Source organism: Phocoena sinus, chromosome 7, assembly GCF_008692025.1.
Source record: "Phocoena sinus isolate mPhoSin1 chromosome 7, mPhoSin1.pri, whole genome shotgun sequence".
NCBI lineage: Eukaryota > Metazoa > Chordata > Mammalia > Artiodactyla > Phocoenidae > Phocoena > Phocoena sinus.
The window spans coordinates 57,785,001-57,802,499 of record NC_045769.1 but is presented as its reverse complement, the minus strand read 5'-3'; the positions used below and the strand labels follow the sequence as shown (position 1 = coordinate 57,802,499).

At 53.4% G+C, this 17,499-nt stretch overlaps 2 protein-coding genes across 2 annotated transcripts; one reads left to right on the top strand and one right to left on the bottom strand.

The window, feature by feature from the left end:
* Nucleotides 1–770: 770 nt before the first annotated feature.
* On the bottom strand, nt 771–4,598 carry EVX2 (even-skipped homeobox 2). Its single transcript, XM_032638529.1, has 3 exons — nt 3,986–4,598; nt 2,804–3,081; nt 771–1,499 (listed from the first exon to the last, which is right to left on the bottom strand). The coding sequence occupies exons 1-3, from the start codon at nt 4,410–4,412 to the stop codon at nt 771–773; spliced, it is 1,434 nt and encodes a 477-aa protein (XP_032494420.1). The 5' UTR covers nt 4,413–4,598.
* Nucleotides 4,599–13,210: 8,612 nt separating this feature from the next.
* On the top strand, nt 13,211–16,369 carry HOXD13 (homeobox D13). Its single transcript, XM_032637659.1, has 2 exons — nt 13,211–14,147; nt 14,936–16,369. Exons 1-2 carry the CDS (start codon nt 13,370–13,372, stop codon nt 15,184–15,186), a joined length of 1,029 nt encoding a protein of 342 aa, XP_032493550.1. The 5' UTR covers nt 13,211–13,369; the 3' UTR covers nt 15,187–16,369.
* The last annotated feature ends 1,130 nt before the right edge of the window (nt 16,370–17,499 follow it).

The window sequence follows — 17,499 nt, the reverse complement described above, 5'->3', positions numbered from 1 at the left end:
TTCCCATCTCGGCTTTGGGGCTTTGTCCATTCCGGGGACGGCGGCCGCAGCCCCACCATCCTTGTCCCGCGCACGCAGTAAACAATCACACACACACACACACCCGCAGCCGCCCGCGCTCTCCATCCGCCCTCTAGGCCTTCTCAGACCTCCATTCTTTCGCTGTCCTCGGATAGGGCCCCTAACAAGCTCAGGATGAGAGAAAAACTGCTACCTCCTCTCACCCTCGTTTAAAGAAAAGAATGGATGGAAGAAACAGAGAAGCAGCAGGAACATCGGGGGTGGATTTCTCTCCCGCACAAAGCATTAGCGCACACCATTCCCTTCTCTTTGTTGTGGTTCTCCTTGCTTCTGGCCACGTGGCTCAGCCGAGTAACCAGGCCTGACGGCTTAAGCCAGGACCCGAGACCCCAGAGAATTAGTTTAGGGGCGAGGAGATTGTCTTGGGGAGACCAAGAGCTCGGGACAGAGGCAAAAATGCGGGGTCTGGGCGGCGGGAAACATACTTAGAGAAGGGGAGGTGGCTGGGTAGCAGATACAAAAATAGAAATAATTTGAGGGGAAGCACGCCGAGCTTTCGTGCCGGCTCGTACCCCCAATTTGGGACATGTTCCCTTAGGCCTCCCGCGCTGGGGCGCCCCCTGGCGACAGCCTCAGCAGCGGGCAGAGCGTAGAGGGCACGTGGGCGCACAGGGGGCACGGGGGGCGCTCAGGGGACTCCCGGGCACACTCCGAGCGGCGGGCGCGGCCCCCTGGCGGCGGCGACGTAGTTATCTGGTGAGCGGCGCCTCGTCCCTCTGGTCCGGCGGGCTCACGGCGGTCTTGCTAAGCACAGCGGCTGAGTAGGGCAGGAAGCCGCTCTCGGGGCGTGGCGCTGCGGCGCTGCAGCCGAAGTCCGAGCCCCCGGCGGCCCCAGCGCCGCCGCCGCCGCTGCCACCCCCGCCGCCTCCGCCGCCACCACCCCGAGAGCCCAGGGCGGCGGCGGCAGCGGCTGCGGCCGCCGCGGCCGACTGGCTGCTGTGGCAACTGAGGCACGAGCAGGGTGCGGAGCCGCCGCTGGGGGGCGCCCCGGCCGCCGCGGCCGAGGAGGCCGCGGCCGCCGCAGCTGCTGCTGCCGCTGCGGCCGAGGCCGCGCTGTTGAGCCCCGCGGCGGCCGCGGGCGTCTGGTAGAGGCCCGGGTGGCGGAAGCTGCACAGCAGCTCCGGCCGTGAGTAGGGATGCGAGAGCGCGCGGAAAGTGTCCAGCGGGCGGATGGAAGTGGCGAAGGGCGATGAGGCCGCGGCCGCTGCGCCGGAGGCCGCAGCGGCCGCGGCCGCAGCCGTGACACCCACGTGCGGGTAGTAGTGCAGCGGCACGTGCGAGTGGAAGGGGTAGGGCAGGCTTCCGGTGGCGGCCGCGTGCGTCATCATGTAGGTGTAGAAGCTGGGGTCGGCCGGGTGCGGCCACGACATGGCCAGGCGCTGCCGCTTGTCCTTCATGCGCCGGTTCTGGAACCACACCTGCGGGGAGAGCCGCGCCGCAGCCCAGTTAGGGAGCGCCCCGAGGCTCCAGCCCCAGCCCCGCGCCTCTCCGCCCCTCCCGGACCTCCGAATAGCCTGGCCTACGCCCCTCCGACCGGGCCCAGCCCCGAGTCCCCTCTCCTCTTCCAGCTGGGACAGTGTGGGCGGCAGTGTGGAGCGCCGTAGGCACACCCTCTTAAGCGAACAGAGTCTTCTTCCCTCTGTCCAGTTGCTGCGGGTCCTCGGGCTTCTGCTCTGTAGCTTTGGGCTGCGTTTCTCGTCCCAACCCAAACTTTCCTCCCTTTCCCGCCACCCACCGGTGCCCGGCCTCGCCAAGCACCCGTCTCTCAATACCAGGATTTGCACGGGGATTCTAGGCCTCCTTTGACGAGAAGCTGCCGCGGCAGCTTTTCTAAAAAGTCGCCGCGCGAGGTCTTGAGTCCTCTGAGCTGCAAGGAATTGTCCCGATTGGCACGGGTCCGGTTCTGATATTGAAGGGATGGTTTTGTTGGAATCTTTTGCTTCAAATGAGTGGCGGGAGCAACATCCTCTTAAACTGGGAAAGAGACTTTTCTACCCTTCCCCACACGGTATCTAATGAAGACATCATTCGTCACAACTCTAAATTAAAGAAAGCCTGACCAAACCGAAGGGAGACTTTCACACTCCTCCCCTATCCCGTGGAGTTTCCTCTTTTCTTTTTCTAGAGTGCCAGATCCTCCGTGAGGATCGCCCAGCCTCCCAGCTATCTCTCCTGGACGTATAATAAAATTAATCACCTAAAGATATGTAAATAAGGACAATTTCGTTGCTCCCCCTAGGAGGTTGCTCTTTTCCCTTTGCCCAGGAGAAAAAATGTTTACAAAACTTTCTCAACCTAATCGATTTTTAAAAATACAGTATCCTTTCTCCTTATTGTAACAATTTATGTGGAAAATAAATCTCCAAGATCAAGAGCAAATGGAAAGTTTCACCCTTGGTTCGTGCCAGAGGAACAAAGACCAGACGGCTTTGACGCCGAGGGGAAAGTGAGGCCAAGGACATGGGCTACGGGCACCTGGGCAGGCGCTGAGCTGAGGAGAGCGTTTGAGGCATGGGCTGTGCCATTCGGGGGCTTCCCAGGTCAGCCAGGCCGGCCAACCCTTCGGATACGGCAGCTGAGAAATAAATAGGCCAGTTCCTTTGGTGACTCTCCCCGCGGGTTTTCAGGCCCTCAGCTAAATCTAGCCACCCAGAAAGGAGAAACAAAAATCAACCCAGGCACCCTGGAGGAGGCTAGAACAGGCGCATGCTGGAATCAATACCTTGATGGTGGTTTCGGGAAGGTTGAGCGCAGCGGCCAGCTCGCACCGGCGGGGCCGCGACACATAGTTCTCCCGGTAGAACTCCTTCTCCAGGCGCGCGATCTGTTCGCGGGTGAACGCCGTGCGGTAGCGCCGCACCTGATCCGCGCCAGAGCCGGAGCCGACCAGCGCTGCGCCCGCGCCGCCGCCGCCGCCGCCGCCGCCTCCATGCAGGCTGCCGAGGCCAGAGCCCGACGCAGACGTCGTGGTGCCCGCGGCTGAGCCACTCTCCGCGAACCCTGGCAAACAAACGGCCGACAACGCATGAGTCACTGTAGGACCAAGATCTCCGCGCTGGGGCTGCACGAGGATGGGGGAAGCCGCGAGAGGAAGACGAGGCGCTGCCTGAATTGATGGGATCTGTCATGCTTACAAATTGCTGCCGTTAATGGAATCAATAAAGTTTGGGGAGTTCTTCATAACCAAATAATAGGAACTCAATGCGGGGGGGGGTGTTTTGTTTTAATAAAAGGAAATTTTCAACTCAGGAGGAAAATTGGCCAAGGGAAAATGTCTACATCTAGACTCAGTTTGAGAAGCTCTGGATTTGCCATGATCTGGAGACCGCAGGTCAGCTTTCTGTACGGCCTCTAACCTTTGACAGTTTTTGGGATTTGGTTTAAAATATTTTAAGATTGGAAAGACAGCAGTAGCTCAAACAGGAACCATTTGGGGGTGGACTCTACTTTTCAACTCTCTGCCGCTGACCCAAGAGGGTCTCCCAGAGGCGCCCAGCGAGGCTCCTAGCGAGGCTCCCTTCGACTTAGAATGCCCCCCTCCACTCGGCCTTGGGGCTCAGAGGCCGCGGAGTTCGGAGCAGCTGCCCTGGGCAGCCTTCCCCCAGCGCGACTCAGTGGACAGCTAGGGGTAGGTCGGCTCGCACGGGCGTTTAGACCCGCACGCAGAAACGTTTTCTCGGACTCAGGAGCGAGGGCAGGCCCCAGGCCTGCGGCTCTCTGGGAGGCTCAAGGAGCTGAGCCGGAGGGCACGATTCCACGCCTGCGTCCCGCCCCCGCCTGAACCAGCTCTGTGCAGCTCGCTGCAGAGGGTCGGAGAGGGGCAAAGGCACCAAGAACGGCCGGCGGGGCAGCGGAGGAACAGAGAGGATGGGACTGGAGAGCGCGTCGCGGGCGGCGCGATTACCTTTGCCATTGTTTTCCTTGAGCGGTGCGGCGCCGAGGCCGCCGGGCGAGCGCAGCGCCGAGCAGCCCACCTCCACGTCGCTGCTCATGTCCGCCTCGGCTGCCGCCTCTGAATAATGACCCGGCTTTTTTCGGCCCTCCGCTGCGGACGCGATTTCGGAGGAGACGGTGCTTTCGCTGCCCGGGTGCTGCAGGTTGAACAAAGTATCTATTTCGAATTTGCCCTTGGCAGGGAGGTCTCCCAGAGCGCTGTGCAGGGGGGCGGACGGCAGGCGCGGGCTGAGGCGAGCCGGGTGCTGCGAATTTTCCAGGGCCTCGAGCACAGCATTGCCAGCCGAGTCGGACAAATTGGAGAACCTTTTGCCGGCTGTGGGGCTGTGCAGCCCTCTCTCCATCAGAATCATCTCTTTTCTTATTCTTTCCATCATCTCAGCTTTCTAAAAAATGTCACAGTGGCCCGGCTGTCCCGTCCTAATGATGGGCTGCGCCTAGGGCTAATTTTCATTCAGCCCCAGCGAGCGCCTCTAAATATTATTATCTCTTTTGGAGGGAGGCGGAAAAATTGTGGGATGCCACAGCGAGGGAATGACTGGTCAAAATGACCCATACATCCTTCCGAGCCCGAGATGTCATTCATCAAAAAGTAGCGCTCCCTCGTCATTAAGGTACGAATGACGCCGTTCGAATAATCATTTATTGTAACAGGTTTATAAGCAAATAAATACACGCTCCTGTCAGTGGGTAATGAAGGCGGCTTCAGAGCAGACAAATAGATCCAGGTAGGAGGCGAGAAGAGACAAGAAGTGAGGAGGAAGGCTCCCGGTCCTTTGCCCGCTCAGAGCCGGTTCTGCTCGCCCGGGGGTTTGGCCTCGGGGGTGAAATTGACAGTCTGATTAATAGAGCGCGCAGCGGCACATTTCCCCCTTCATTTAGGGGCATCATTACGCTCTCAGTTTGCTGGGTTGCCCCTTAGGTCCTAATCATGCAGCGCCTTCCTCATTTTTCCTCGGACACAGATACGTGTTAAATAATAGATAATGCTTTGATTTTCCAGAGTAGATCGTCGGGAAGTTTTGTTTGTTTGTTTTTAACATTTACAAGCGGGAGGAGGGTAAGGGGGGGGGACAGGGGGAGGATGTAGGAAGAGTTGCTAAGGAGAAGACCTTGCGCTCCTGTCTGGATTACTTATCTTTCGAATTTCAGAACCAAATATGTATTTTATTTAACAAATAGGACGCCGCGTTCTCTCTCTCCCCACTTCTTCGCCTCAGCCTGGCTACTCTCCTCCCACCCAGGAGGGAGAGACAGAGAGAGAGAGAAAGAAGGAGAGACAGAGAGAGAGAGAATCTCAGAGTTTTGAAAGCACTTTAGTGCTACGTGGCTGGGGAGGTGCGTTGGGCCCGCGCCTCCAAACGGAAATCATTAGGTCCTCTCTGATTTTTTAATACCGTTTGCAGAGTGAGTTCTGAGCTTGAAGTCCTAGGTTTTTTACTTTTATAATCCTGCTGATGGATAGGCTTCTCGCCTACGCATTTTCCCTGGGGGAAGTGAACTCGGCTGGACGATTTCATAGCAGAATGCAACAGCTAACTTTAAACACAGTCGCAATTTACAGCGCCATATGGGCCGCCCCAAATCCATTTTTACGTTGCCAGCTTTCCCCCTCCCTCCTCAAATCGAATAATTTGTGGCAAAGTTGCCGGGTTTCGAGGTCAAGGATCGGAAAGAAGAGACTTAGTTTCCTTCCCCTACCATCCCCCAGCCCTCTCTTCCCCACTCTGCTCTTCTTCCTTCTCCCTTCCTCCTCTCCCCGACCCCAGCCTCTTACCTGTGGCCCCAGATCTTCCCTGCGCTGAGTCTGAGAGCGAAAAATCGCGGACTAGCCTTGCTGCTGCTCCTCCCGACCTGAGCTTGGCGGCTGAGCCTCTTGGCGATAACTTTGATGGTCATAATGACGCTGGTGGCAACCATTTTAACGAAGATCAATCTTCACTCAAGGCCGTTGCACGTCTCCTCCCTCGCTTGCGCCCCACGATGCTCTGACCCCCAACGAGCTGTGCGGGTCCACCCACCAGCTGCCCAAGGGGAGAGATCTACGGCCACCGACAGGAACAAGGGCGGATAGAGACGGGACCCAGAGGTCGGCCTGCGAGCTTCCGAAGCTGCCGAGAGACCCTGGCAATCTGGGCGCTGGTCTCGGGTCTTGCACCGCCAACCCAGACCCCAACCCAGGGCCCCCCCTTTCCTCCCTGCCGCCACACCCAGCACATCGGGGGTGTGTTAGGGGCAAACCCGAGATCTATTTGCCCATCTCTCTGTTGGCGCTTTCCTTTTAACTTTGGACCCGTTGAGGGCGCGTCAGGAATGTTAAGGGGAGGCGAGGTGTGAAGTATATTTATATACATTTATACACAGAGTCAATGCCAAAAGTTTCCCTCCTGTTCCCCTTGGCACCCACTTATTTCAACAACGCGAGCTCTGCTTCGAAAATCAATTCCGCCTCTTTAAGGTAATAAAACGGAATTCTCCCCCAAGGTGAGAAATGGAAAGCTGGATAGGCACCTGGTGACTGGAGAGGTGAGATGTGGGACGCATAATGGGCGTCGGGAGCTCAGAGGAGGACATCACCCGGGTCCACCTCCGCCCCTGCCCCAGAGGCCACCCGACTCCGAGCACTATGAGCCCTTCTCGAGCCGGCTTTCCGGCCATTAACGTGGTCAGAGCTCAGCCTTGCGGATGATCCCACCTCTCCTTCCCTCTCCTTCCACAGTCCAAGTGCCCAGTTCCACCATCCCTGCAAGGCCGCGCCCAGCGGAGGGGGGTTGCTGTCCCAGGAACTTGGGAAGGGTACCCCCTAGTCCCACTTAGCTTTGGGGACTTAATGGGACACTTCGGTCCAGGCTGCGGTCCGTGGGCAGCGGGGGGGGGGGGGGGGGGGCGGGCAAGGCCCTGGCAGGGGGTGGGATCGGGCGGAGGCGCGACTTAAGCGGAAGTCGCGGATGCCTTTATTGCTGTCGTTTGGCGCCCCCGTCTGTTTTCCTCGCGGTTTCGGCGGCTGTGAGCTGCTTTCAATCGCAGGAGCCGCCGCTGGGGGCGGGGGTGCTGACGGCAGCCCCTTCCTCCTTCACCCCGCGGGTGGGTCTCCAGCTTCCTGCCTTCCTCGGGGACCCCTCGGCCCTCGTGCCAAAACCTGTGGCAAACCGGACCTCAGTCTGTTGAAAAGGGAAAACACCATTTCTCGGCGACACCTTCATTCATTAGTGGTTTCCAAAACTATTTTGCACCTTTTAAATAACACTAATATTGCGTATTCTAGCACATTTATCATGAAAAGTATGTTCGAGACCATGTCAGGAAAACTACTCACACTAAAAGACACCCATAATTTTTCACTGAACTGCGTTTAGCAGACAATGTTTCATGGGAGACGGTGAACATTCCATTACAATATTTAATGTCCCTTAATTTATGTAGATTCCACATTTACTAGTAGTAGTAATATTGGCCCACCTATATAGAGCTTTAACTCTGAAATTACAAGTGCTTTTTTACATATATTAGCTTCTCTAATGCTCAGAGCAACTCTAGAAATCATTCTATTATTATCCCTTTTTCAGAGATAAGAAAGCTTCTACACAGAGATTAGAGAAATTGCTTGTGATTTAAGTTATCTCTAATAATATCCAAACTATATGGTATTTTAAAGCTCTGGGCAGCATTTATTGTTGGTTCTTTTATTTTGCATATGTCTTCTTTAAATACTCAAAAACATTGAGTCTGCATAGAAGTAGTGAGAAGACTGACACGGTTCTGTTGGGGTTCATTATTGAAATGCCCAAACCTTGCACCTCTCCCGGAATGTCCAGGCTGAGACTGGGAACCACCTGTCAAAAGTCCCTGGTTTTCAGACGCAGCCTCCAGGCCACCAAAACCTCCTACTCACTACCAAGGCACAAGACTCGTTCAAAAAAGAAAAAAATCAACCCATGCCCGCGTGGTTTGGCAGGAATTTTTAAGATGCGTTGGGGGTGAAGGTTCGGAAAGGGCTTTCTCCAGAAGGGCTGAAAAGCACTTTTTACTCCAAAGGAGGAATTACATGAAAGAGGCCTAAATTTGTTTTTGTTGTTAGGCCTCCAGACTAAATATTTGTTTCTTGAGCAGCGGCGGGTCCTCCGAGGTGAAGTGGTAAACGCTTTTGGCCTTCGACTGAAGGTTGTAAAAATTTGTCCAGGCTGCCCGAGCGGAGGAGCGGCGGTAGAGCCGGAGCTGTCGCTGAGCCCCGCAACCGCCGGGGCCTGGCTCCTGCCTTCGGCGAGGAAGGCTCCGGGCCAACGGGGCGCGAAACCCGCAGGCCCGCAGCCGGACGCAATCTCGCTCGAGGACTGGGGTCGCCGAGTGCGGCGGGACAGCAGGACGGCTAGAACCCGGGCAGCGAACACCGGGTATGTTTTCTTTAGGCTGAGTGCGGTCTCCACGGCTTGGAGGTTTCGGTTTATAAGGGAAGATGCGGGTCTGGCGACTGCAGGGAAAACTCTGTACTGGCAACTTTTTGCTGCCATCCCTCGGCAGGCCGGCCTCGCGCCGTCTCCTCCGGGCCTCTTGGGCTGCTTCTATTTCTCCTGCTCCTTTCCCCTACAATCCCGCGCCCACCAGGACCGCCTTGGGTGGGGGCTGGGAGGGTACTTCGTCCCTGGACTCCGGGGCTACCCCGGACTCGCTGCCTGTCTGAAGCTCGTGCGCCCTCGACACGACAGGAAAACTTGCAGGGACATCTAGCGCCGAGCCTGGGGAACTGCGCGCCGCCCAGCCGGGAAGCTAAGCCGAACCACTTACTCCTCCGCTTCCTTTCCTTGGCCTCCTCCGCCCACCGCACCCCGCCCCGCCCCGCCGCACCCCTTCGTGGTTAGGCATTTCCCTAAGCTTCATCCCTTCCTGCTGCCGGTGACCACAGCTGGATTTCCCACCGAGACAGTGGGGCTCTGCGGAATGTGGGTGGGGGTGAGAGAGAGAGAGAGAGAGAGAGTGTGAGAGTGAGAGAGAGAGAGAGAGAGAGAGAGAGAGAGAGAGAGAGAGAGAGAGAGAGAGAGAGAGAGCGAGAAGAGAGAGAGACATTTATTTTCTTTCATCTCATAGGGCCGACAGAGTAAGCACTTACTGGACTTAAGTTAACAATGATGCTGCTAGAGAAGTATTCTGAGGATAACCCCACACCTTGAGTTGTCGGACAAAACAGCGGAAGATGGTTTTCTGTCCCATCTTTTGTTTTGCGAAAAAAACAGCAAGTTACCCGGGTCCTCGGGCTCTGCACCCACCCTCCGGCTCCCCCTTCGCAGTGAGATTAGTGCTTCTTTGAGAGGGAAGACTCTCGCTGTGTTTAATTCCCGCCAGGACTGTAGGAGTTCTCTCCATCCCAAACAAGGGCTCACCGCCCTGCGGGAGGTAAACCTGATTTCACCAAATAACGCTTCGGTTTGAAGAGGTTTTTTGTTGTTGCAAACAATTTACATTTAATGAAGCCTAATTGTGCTGTTAAATCCAAATGGAATACATCTCAGACACAGAAAGTGCCTAAACTCAGGATGCTGCTGTCTGGCTCTTGCTAGAGACCCCTTTCTTCACCCCGGGTTTTCTGTTTTTTTTAATCCTTTTGATATCTCCAGCCTGAGTGAAATTGGGTATTGCCTGCAGAGGGAAAATTAGCGCCAAAGTTGACAGACTTGGTTAAGAGCACTGTCCAGCCAGTTCTGCTGGACTTTACTTTGGAATTAAGACTTTATTTCTAAACTGAAGTTTGGGCTTCTTTCAAGTTAATTAGAGTGGTGTCCTGCACTTTCTGCTGTGGCCATCAAGGAAAACACTTTCAAAGGAGTCCCCAGGACCCCATTCTGTTAGGACCCGGCTATTGTTGTTCTCGCCCTAATGGCCACCGATTAGGTGGTTAATTGAGCTCATTTCTGTTTTGGCAAGCAGAGGAACTTACGTTCTTCAATACATCTAAATCGTAGCCTGCATCTACCCCTTCCCCAACCCAGGACAGGGACATGATTTGAAAGATCAGCTACAAGGAGGAAAAGAGAGGATGTGACTTACAGAACATCATCAGTTCCCAAAAAGGGTGCTTGGGCAGGCAAAGGAGGGAAAGGAGCAAGTGATGGGAGGGGAGAGCAGAGGTGACCTGATTCTCTCTGGTAGAGTAGGACTTTGGGCAATGAAGGGCCACCTTGAGTTTCTCACCAAAATCAGGAAAGATGGCAAAAATCACTGAATAACAACACATCAGTTTTGGGGGATATTTTTGTTTGCAAAGACTTTCATTTAACAAAGAGTATTTCTGTTGTTAAAGCCCCAACATAATACACCTACCCACCCACACACAGCGTTCAGTCTGTGCTCCTGGCCAGCTAAAGAAAGTTATTCCCGTGAAGTTTAAACCTAAAATCAGCTTGGATACAGGGTATACAAGCTAAATGAAATGTTCCTGCAAATTCAGCCCCAAAATTCCTCCACTACCTACCACCCCCAGCTTGTAAACTATGTGTCGTCTTAGTTCATAAACAGAGCAGCCCTGACTTTGCCTGGTACTCAACCACTGCCCTATGATCCAATAGCAGCAGCTTCCCTGGGATGCCAGGTTTAGGGGGCCCTCATAGGGTCCAGTCAGAGTCTCTTTCCTAAGGGGAATCCCCTCCCCCAGGGCCAGGACCTAGAAGGCTGTACTGGAAGAAGGTTCAGCTGCAGAATAGCAAGAGGCTATGCTCCTTACTGTTCAAAACTTCCCTGGTCTCTGAATACCTGCTAGGATGGGTAGAGAAGCTCCAAGTCTTGCCAGAGTTCCACAAGGAAACTGGAGGCAAGGCCACCATTGAGAAGTGTCTTTCAACGAGAGCATTAATTCAGACTTTGCTTCCAGTCCTGCACAACTTAATTTGCTGCATGGAAAATTAAGCCAAAAGTGAAGGGCTGTCCGAAATCAGCAAAACTTGACAAGTTCTTCCTTCCTATCTTAATTTCACTTTCTTCATTTTTTTTAGCATATAATCAGTCATTAAAATATATTTATCAGATAGAAAATGGAGCAGAAATTCCAGGGCACAAAATCACAGAGATATTTAGTTTTGAGAGACTGAAAGTTTGTTGGTTCCAGTTATGTCTTAGAAATATTTCAACAAATTTATTTGAGGTAACAGAAAAAACAATTTTTTAAGTATCTCCATGTTTTCCCTCTCTGAGAAAAAGAAGGGGATACAAAGGAAAAATAAGAGCATTTCAGGGGGCGGCATCCCATGACTGGTTTGGTACTGAAATTGTTGGGTAAAGAGAACCCAGCCAAACTCTTCCAAAAAGTCAGCAACCCTGTCATCTGGCTCTGACTGGCATTTAAAAAAACAAACAAACAAACAAATCCAGCTTCTCTTGCTAACTTCTGCCTTCTCTCAAGTAGCCGAAATTGTTCTTACTAGCAAACTTCGATTCTCTGCAATTTTCTGCAGAGGTTTAGGCCCCTCCCGTCTTTAATTGATCATGAACATGTCTAGGACTTCAAAAAGGTCAAACAAATTCTCCTGCTTTTCCTTTCCAGCACCCCTCTCATAACTTTCCCCTTTATTTGAGACTTTTATGGTTACTGCGTTTTGCGTGTCAACACTCCCAACACCAGCAGCCCACCCTGCGATGACGGGCCAGGTCCAAGAGGACCTCCCTTGCTCTTTTAGTTGCCCCATCCAGGTCCTGTCTTGGTCCAGGAACAGTGGGGCTAGGTGACAAGCTGGCTTCATCAATCACAGGCTCAGGGGAGTGATTTTCTTGGAGGTGGGCTGGACTGGGGTGTTGCTGCTACAGAACGAAATGGGCTCACTCTGAGGGCTCTCCCACCCACCCCAGTACTGTCGGCTCATTAGATCTAATGTTGCTGCTAAAGTGGAGCCTGAGAGTTGCCGCAGAACTCACATAGGCTCCCCGCTAATGTCTAAGATGGAGGATGATGGACTGGGGTTCTGTGGCTGAGGAATGGAAGGGATGAAGAGGGCTCAGGGTTGTGACCCCTAAACCCTGGCGGGACTGCCCGGAGCCCACCCTACCCCCTCGAAGTCAGACCCTGTTGCTCTGGGCTGCTCCCATCACGAGCCCCAAATTTGCTTGGGAAAAACACCCTCTTAATTTGCCCCTCTCACTTCTCTGCAGTTGGCAGCTTGGAAAAGAAAACGAAACAAAGGTCCCTGGGAAAGTGAAGTTTTCAATTAATTGGTGTGAGTAACGGGAGGGGGTGGGTGGTGTCTGCAAAATGCAAGAGGCAGTTCGGCTGCTGGGCGAGGCGCAGAAATTTCCTGGAGGGCGGCAGAGTGGCTTTCTCCCGGCGTCCTTCAGAGGGTCTTTCTGCGGACCCGGGGAGGCTGCGCCAGGGCTGGGGAGCAACTCCCAGCTGGCCTGAGTGTAGAGGCGAATAGCGTGGACCAGGCGTTCGGACTTTTTTCGCTGGGGCAGATCCTCTGGTTCGCCGCGCCGAGGACGGGTCTTTTCATCCGCTTGATTTATTTGTAAGTCTCTGTCCCCGGCCCCAAGGGCGGCTTCGTGGGCATTTTCCGGGTGGACGGTGTGTGCGTATTGGGGGAGGGGGGGTCTGCTCCAATTGGTCTTAATTCGGAGGATCGTCCGGGAGAACACGCGTTAAATGCCTTTGCCCCGTAGCAATACGCAAGGTAGAGAAAATTAGCTTCCTCGGGTTTGGGGTCTAGGTCAGCTAATCCGAGAAATTAAACAACAGGATCAAAAATCAGTCTGTTTTCACATTATTCTGATCATCCCTGTCCTACTTCATTTAGCTGTGCAGCTCAGGGAGCCAAGGAGAGGTGGCAAAAACTGCCGTGGCCGAGACAAGGCGCAGGCCTCGGCGCCCGCCTCAGTCGCAGAAGGGGCCTAGGATGGGCGGTCGCGCAATCAGCTCGTGGGGGTGGCTGCGGCGCAAACGCCTGGGTCCCGGGGAGGGCGGGAAGGGGCGGTGGGCTGCGCAAGGGCTGGGGAGGAGTAGGGGCCGGGTGGGTGGGTCCAAGGGGCTGGGGCCCGGAGCCAGGTTGTCCCGCGCCCCCACCCCCACGTGGCCCTGCGCAGCCAATGGCACGGCCCCGAGGGGGAGCCCTCGGGGAGGGAGGCGGCCCCCCGACCGGCTCAGGCCCCCTCCCAACCTGAACTTCGTTTTTATAAACGTCCCGCGATGAGCTAACCTGTTGGAGGGCGGGCTGGCGGGCGGGCGGGAGGCTCGCAGAGGGAGAGAGGGCGAGAGGAAGAGGGCGGGAGCGAAAGAACGAGAGAGAAAGGAGAGGAGGGAGGAGGCGCGCAGCGCCATGGGGTCGTGCACGGGGCCGGGGCCGGGGCCGGGCCAGGCCGGGCCATGAGCCGCGCCGGGAGCTGGGACATGGACGGGCTGCGGGCGGACGGCGGGGCCGCCGGGGCGGCCCCGGCCTCCTCCTCCTCCTCCGTGGCGGCAGCGGCGCCGGGCCAGTGTCGCGGCTTCCTCTCGGCGCCAGTGTTCGCCGGGACACACTCCGGACGCGCGGCAGCGGCGGCGGCGGCGGCGGCGGCAGCGGCGGCGGCGGCGGCGGCGGCCTCTGGCTTCGCGTACCCGGGGACCTCTGAGCGCGCGGGTTCTGCCTCGTCGTCGTCATCTTCGGCTGTGGTCGCGGCGCGCCCGGAGGCTTCCTCCGCCAAAGAGTGCTCGGCGCCCGGCGCGGCCGCTGCAGCGCCCCCGGGCGCCCCGGCCCTGGGCTATGGCTACCACTTCGGTAACGGCTACTATAGCTGCCGCATGTCGCACGGCGTGGGCTTACAGCAGAATGCTCTCAAGTCGTCGCCGCACGCCTCGCTGGGAGGCTTCCCCGTGGAGAAGTACATGGACGTGTCGGGCCTGGCAAGCAGCAGCGTACCGGCCAACGAGGTGCCCGCGCGAGCCAAGGAGGTGTCCTTCTACCAGGGCTACACGAGCCCCTACCAGCATGTGCCCGGCTACATCGACATGGTGTCTACCTTCGGCTCCGGGGAGCCTCGGCACGAAGCATACATCTCCATGGAGGGCTACCAGTCCTGGACGCTGGCCAACGGGTGGAACAGCCAGGTGTACTGCGCCAAGGACCAGCCACAGGGCTCCCACTTTTGGAAATCATCCTTCCCAGGTAGGGACGTTGGGAAAAGGGGAAGGACAAGAGGGAGAGATGCAGGGAGGGAGGGAGAGGAAGAGAGAAAAGAAGGAAAAGAATGGACTGGGAGTCTATGCCCCTGCTTGGGAGTTGGGCACCTATCCTCCTGCCCCCAACCATGGTTAACTCAGTGGAACAGTCGGTCCAGTTTGTGTGAAATCTGTAAATTCATCCTTTGATTTAAATTGCCTCTCTCACAGCCCTTTTCTGCCTGTGTGCGGGCTTAGGCCTATTTTTCTCCTAAAGTTGAAGGTCTTTGCTGCCCTTTGCTCAGGCCTTGGCCCCTCCTCCCCAAAGAGGTGTCACGGAGTTGAGCCCCACTTTTCAAGGACATGAATAACCCAGAGTGACCACTAAAGCTTCCAAGAGCTCACAAGCTCCAAACGCAGGAACACGAAAAGTCAAAGTTTGAATAAACAGCCTAGATATTTCTTTTTAAGTCTGAGTATGTTTGTGTGTTTGTAACCAGCATTTGCAGAAACTGTCCTTATGAGAGTCCCCAGCAACTACACCATAAAATCTCAGGCTTGTTAAGATGCCGGTTTGAGAAACCATGATGATCCATCATACTGGCCTTCACTTTGAAGTGTAAATAATCTTTCTTTAATAACATGTAAATAATATGTCTGTGTAAATAATAATAAAGTGTAAACAGCCTGTCTTTCTTCATTCTCTGTACCCCCTCCAAGTCTACACACACAGTCCCCAGCTGGGTGCTCCAGATATCCCGGTCTAATTTTTCCTGTGCTGTTTTTTTATACCAGGGGATGTGGCTCTAAATCAGCCAGACATGTGTGTCTACCGTCGGGGGAGGAAGAAGAGGGTGCCCTACACCAAACTGCAGCTCAAAGAACTGGAGAATGAGTATGCCATTAACAAGTTCATTAACAAGGACAAGCGGCGGAGGATCTCCGCTGCCACGAACCTATCCGAGAGACAAGTGACCATTTGGTTTCAGAACCGAAGAGTGAAAGACAAGAAAATCGTCTCCAAGCTCAAAGATACTGTCTCCTGATGTGGGCCAGATTGGCCACAGAGAGTTTAAATGCTTCCACTTGCCTCCAAAAGACCTTTGGAAAGACTTGAATATGTATTTAATTCCCCCATTCCCGTGCCAGTAATGGCAAATTTTGTGAATTGTTTCTTCCCCTTATCTGGCTCTAAAACCTCTTGCTGCCCAACCTGATTTCGTAGTTCTGTTTCTTACTTGTTTATTTTTTATTTTGCTCTTGTCTAGGTTTATTTTTTATGACTTTTTAATGTTCTGTTTCTCCCTCCAGGCCAGTATAAAGGACTTGAAGTATTTTTAAATAATCCTCCCAAATGAATTTCAGAAGTGCCATTTTGATTTTAGGGTTTTATTTTTTTAAATCACTTTTTATGCCTGTTTCCAGCATTTCTTATCTTCATAATCCATTAGGGCAGAATGATTTGCAGTCATTCATATCCTGTGATTGGGTAATTGAATCATTAGCTCTCAACAAATGGAAACAGCTCTGGGCAAGCAGTGTTCTAGGGTCACTGGGAAAGTCTACAAATAGGAGGCTGGAGGGACTGTGATGGCTTTAAAAGCAGCTACCTTATTAAATAGGGTTTGTATCAATATTGGAGTGAAGACAATCTTTCTGACTTTGGGTCTCTCACTTGCTGTTGTAATTGTTTGTGTTTAATACACCTTGTAGATGTGTGCTTTTATAATCTTTTATTTGGAAATAATGTGTCCTCATGATGCCTTCATTTCTCTAGATGCAGATATTTAAATGGCTGCAATTGGCAGAGTGACCCACGGATGGTATAAATGCATCCCCTCTCCTTGGCCTCCAGTCTGTGGGACTAGAATTGAGACCCTCTCCTCAGTTCCCCGAAAGAGGCTTGAATCAGTGTGGCCATGGGTGGGAACTTTTATCCAGAACCCAGCGAAGAACTTGACTGTCTGAACAAATGTATTGGGCTCTCGTGGAGCTTTAAGACATCTAACAAATGTGGAGCTCTGAAGTCCAGGAAGAAAAAAAAGATGTTTCTGAAAGTGATGATAAATAACTACTTCTAAAGTGCTGCATATTTATACAACTGAGAGATTATTTTTGTAGATGCAATGTCTGTGAGCTGAGATACATGGGCAGTGCTTCAGGCATTTAAAAATCACTTTTTAACTCCTAGGGAGATGCAAATAAACAGAACTCTCTTGTTTCTTCTGAGTCTTTATACATTTGTTTTCTTTTTCCAAGCTTGTGTTGCCTCTAGAAAGTGGTCTTATTTATTATAAAATCTTGTTATCCTGAATGCTGTGGGATTCCCTATAGATGAAGGAAACTCAACACCAGTTCTGGTCTGTAAAACCTCCAGGCTCTCCACTTCCATCACCCCTTCCCTCTCCTTTTCCTGTGCCTTTAAGATAAATAGTGATAACTTTAAATTAGCATATAATTTGTGGTGTCTAAAATTATATTTTTTACCAGACCAGCTCAAAAAAAAAATTCCCAATTAAATTCTACTTCTGAAAAAGAAACATTTCAGGCTTATCCCTTATCGCCTTCTCCCGGCAGCCTGCACACAGCAGTTGAAGACTGAAACCATAATTATACACCCTAAACCCCTAGACGCAATTTTTAGGCATTACTAACTTTCTTTCTGAGGGCTTTTTGCCACTCAGGGAAATGGCCGCTGAGAAGCTGGATGCCTCGTCGTTGTTAGCGCCCGGGCGCGATGAATTCAATGGCTGCTAACTTTTGGTATGTGAGTTAAATACAGTTGTGTAAAACCCCACACGATATGTAAACTCTTCTGGCGGGAGGATTCCCCTATGGATCTGCCAGAGAAGGCTCAGAGACCCAAGGTTCGGAACTACTTTCGTTTTCTCCTCCTCGGCTTGATTTCTTTCGTATCTTGCAACCGACTTCGAGCAGGCAACTTCGTTTTAATTGAGACAGGCAGATAGAGAGACAGGGAGACAGAAAAGCAAAAGTGACCACGATTCAATCTTTCAAGAAGAAATTACCCCTGAAAATGGGGCCACACCGTCCCAACCTTCCACTTCGGGAAGAGATACTAACATTTTCTCTCTTTTTCTCAAAAGACGTGTTTTCATTTGAAACGGGCCTGTTTCCCCTTCTTCTCCATCGTTCCCCCCACCCCCCCCCGCCTTCTTTTTTGTAAATTCCAGACTCCAGGGCCGCATCCTATTTCCCAGGTCCATTTCTCAGGTTTCCTGACGTGGATAGGCAGGATTGCCTCGAGGTTTTCCTTTCATCTGTAGTCTGCCGGTCAGTTTTCCCCGCCTAAGAGAAACGGGAGGTTTGCTGAAGATTAAAACTGCGCTCAAACGCTC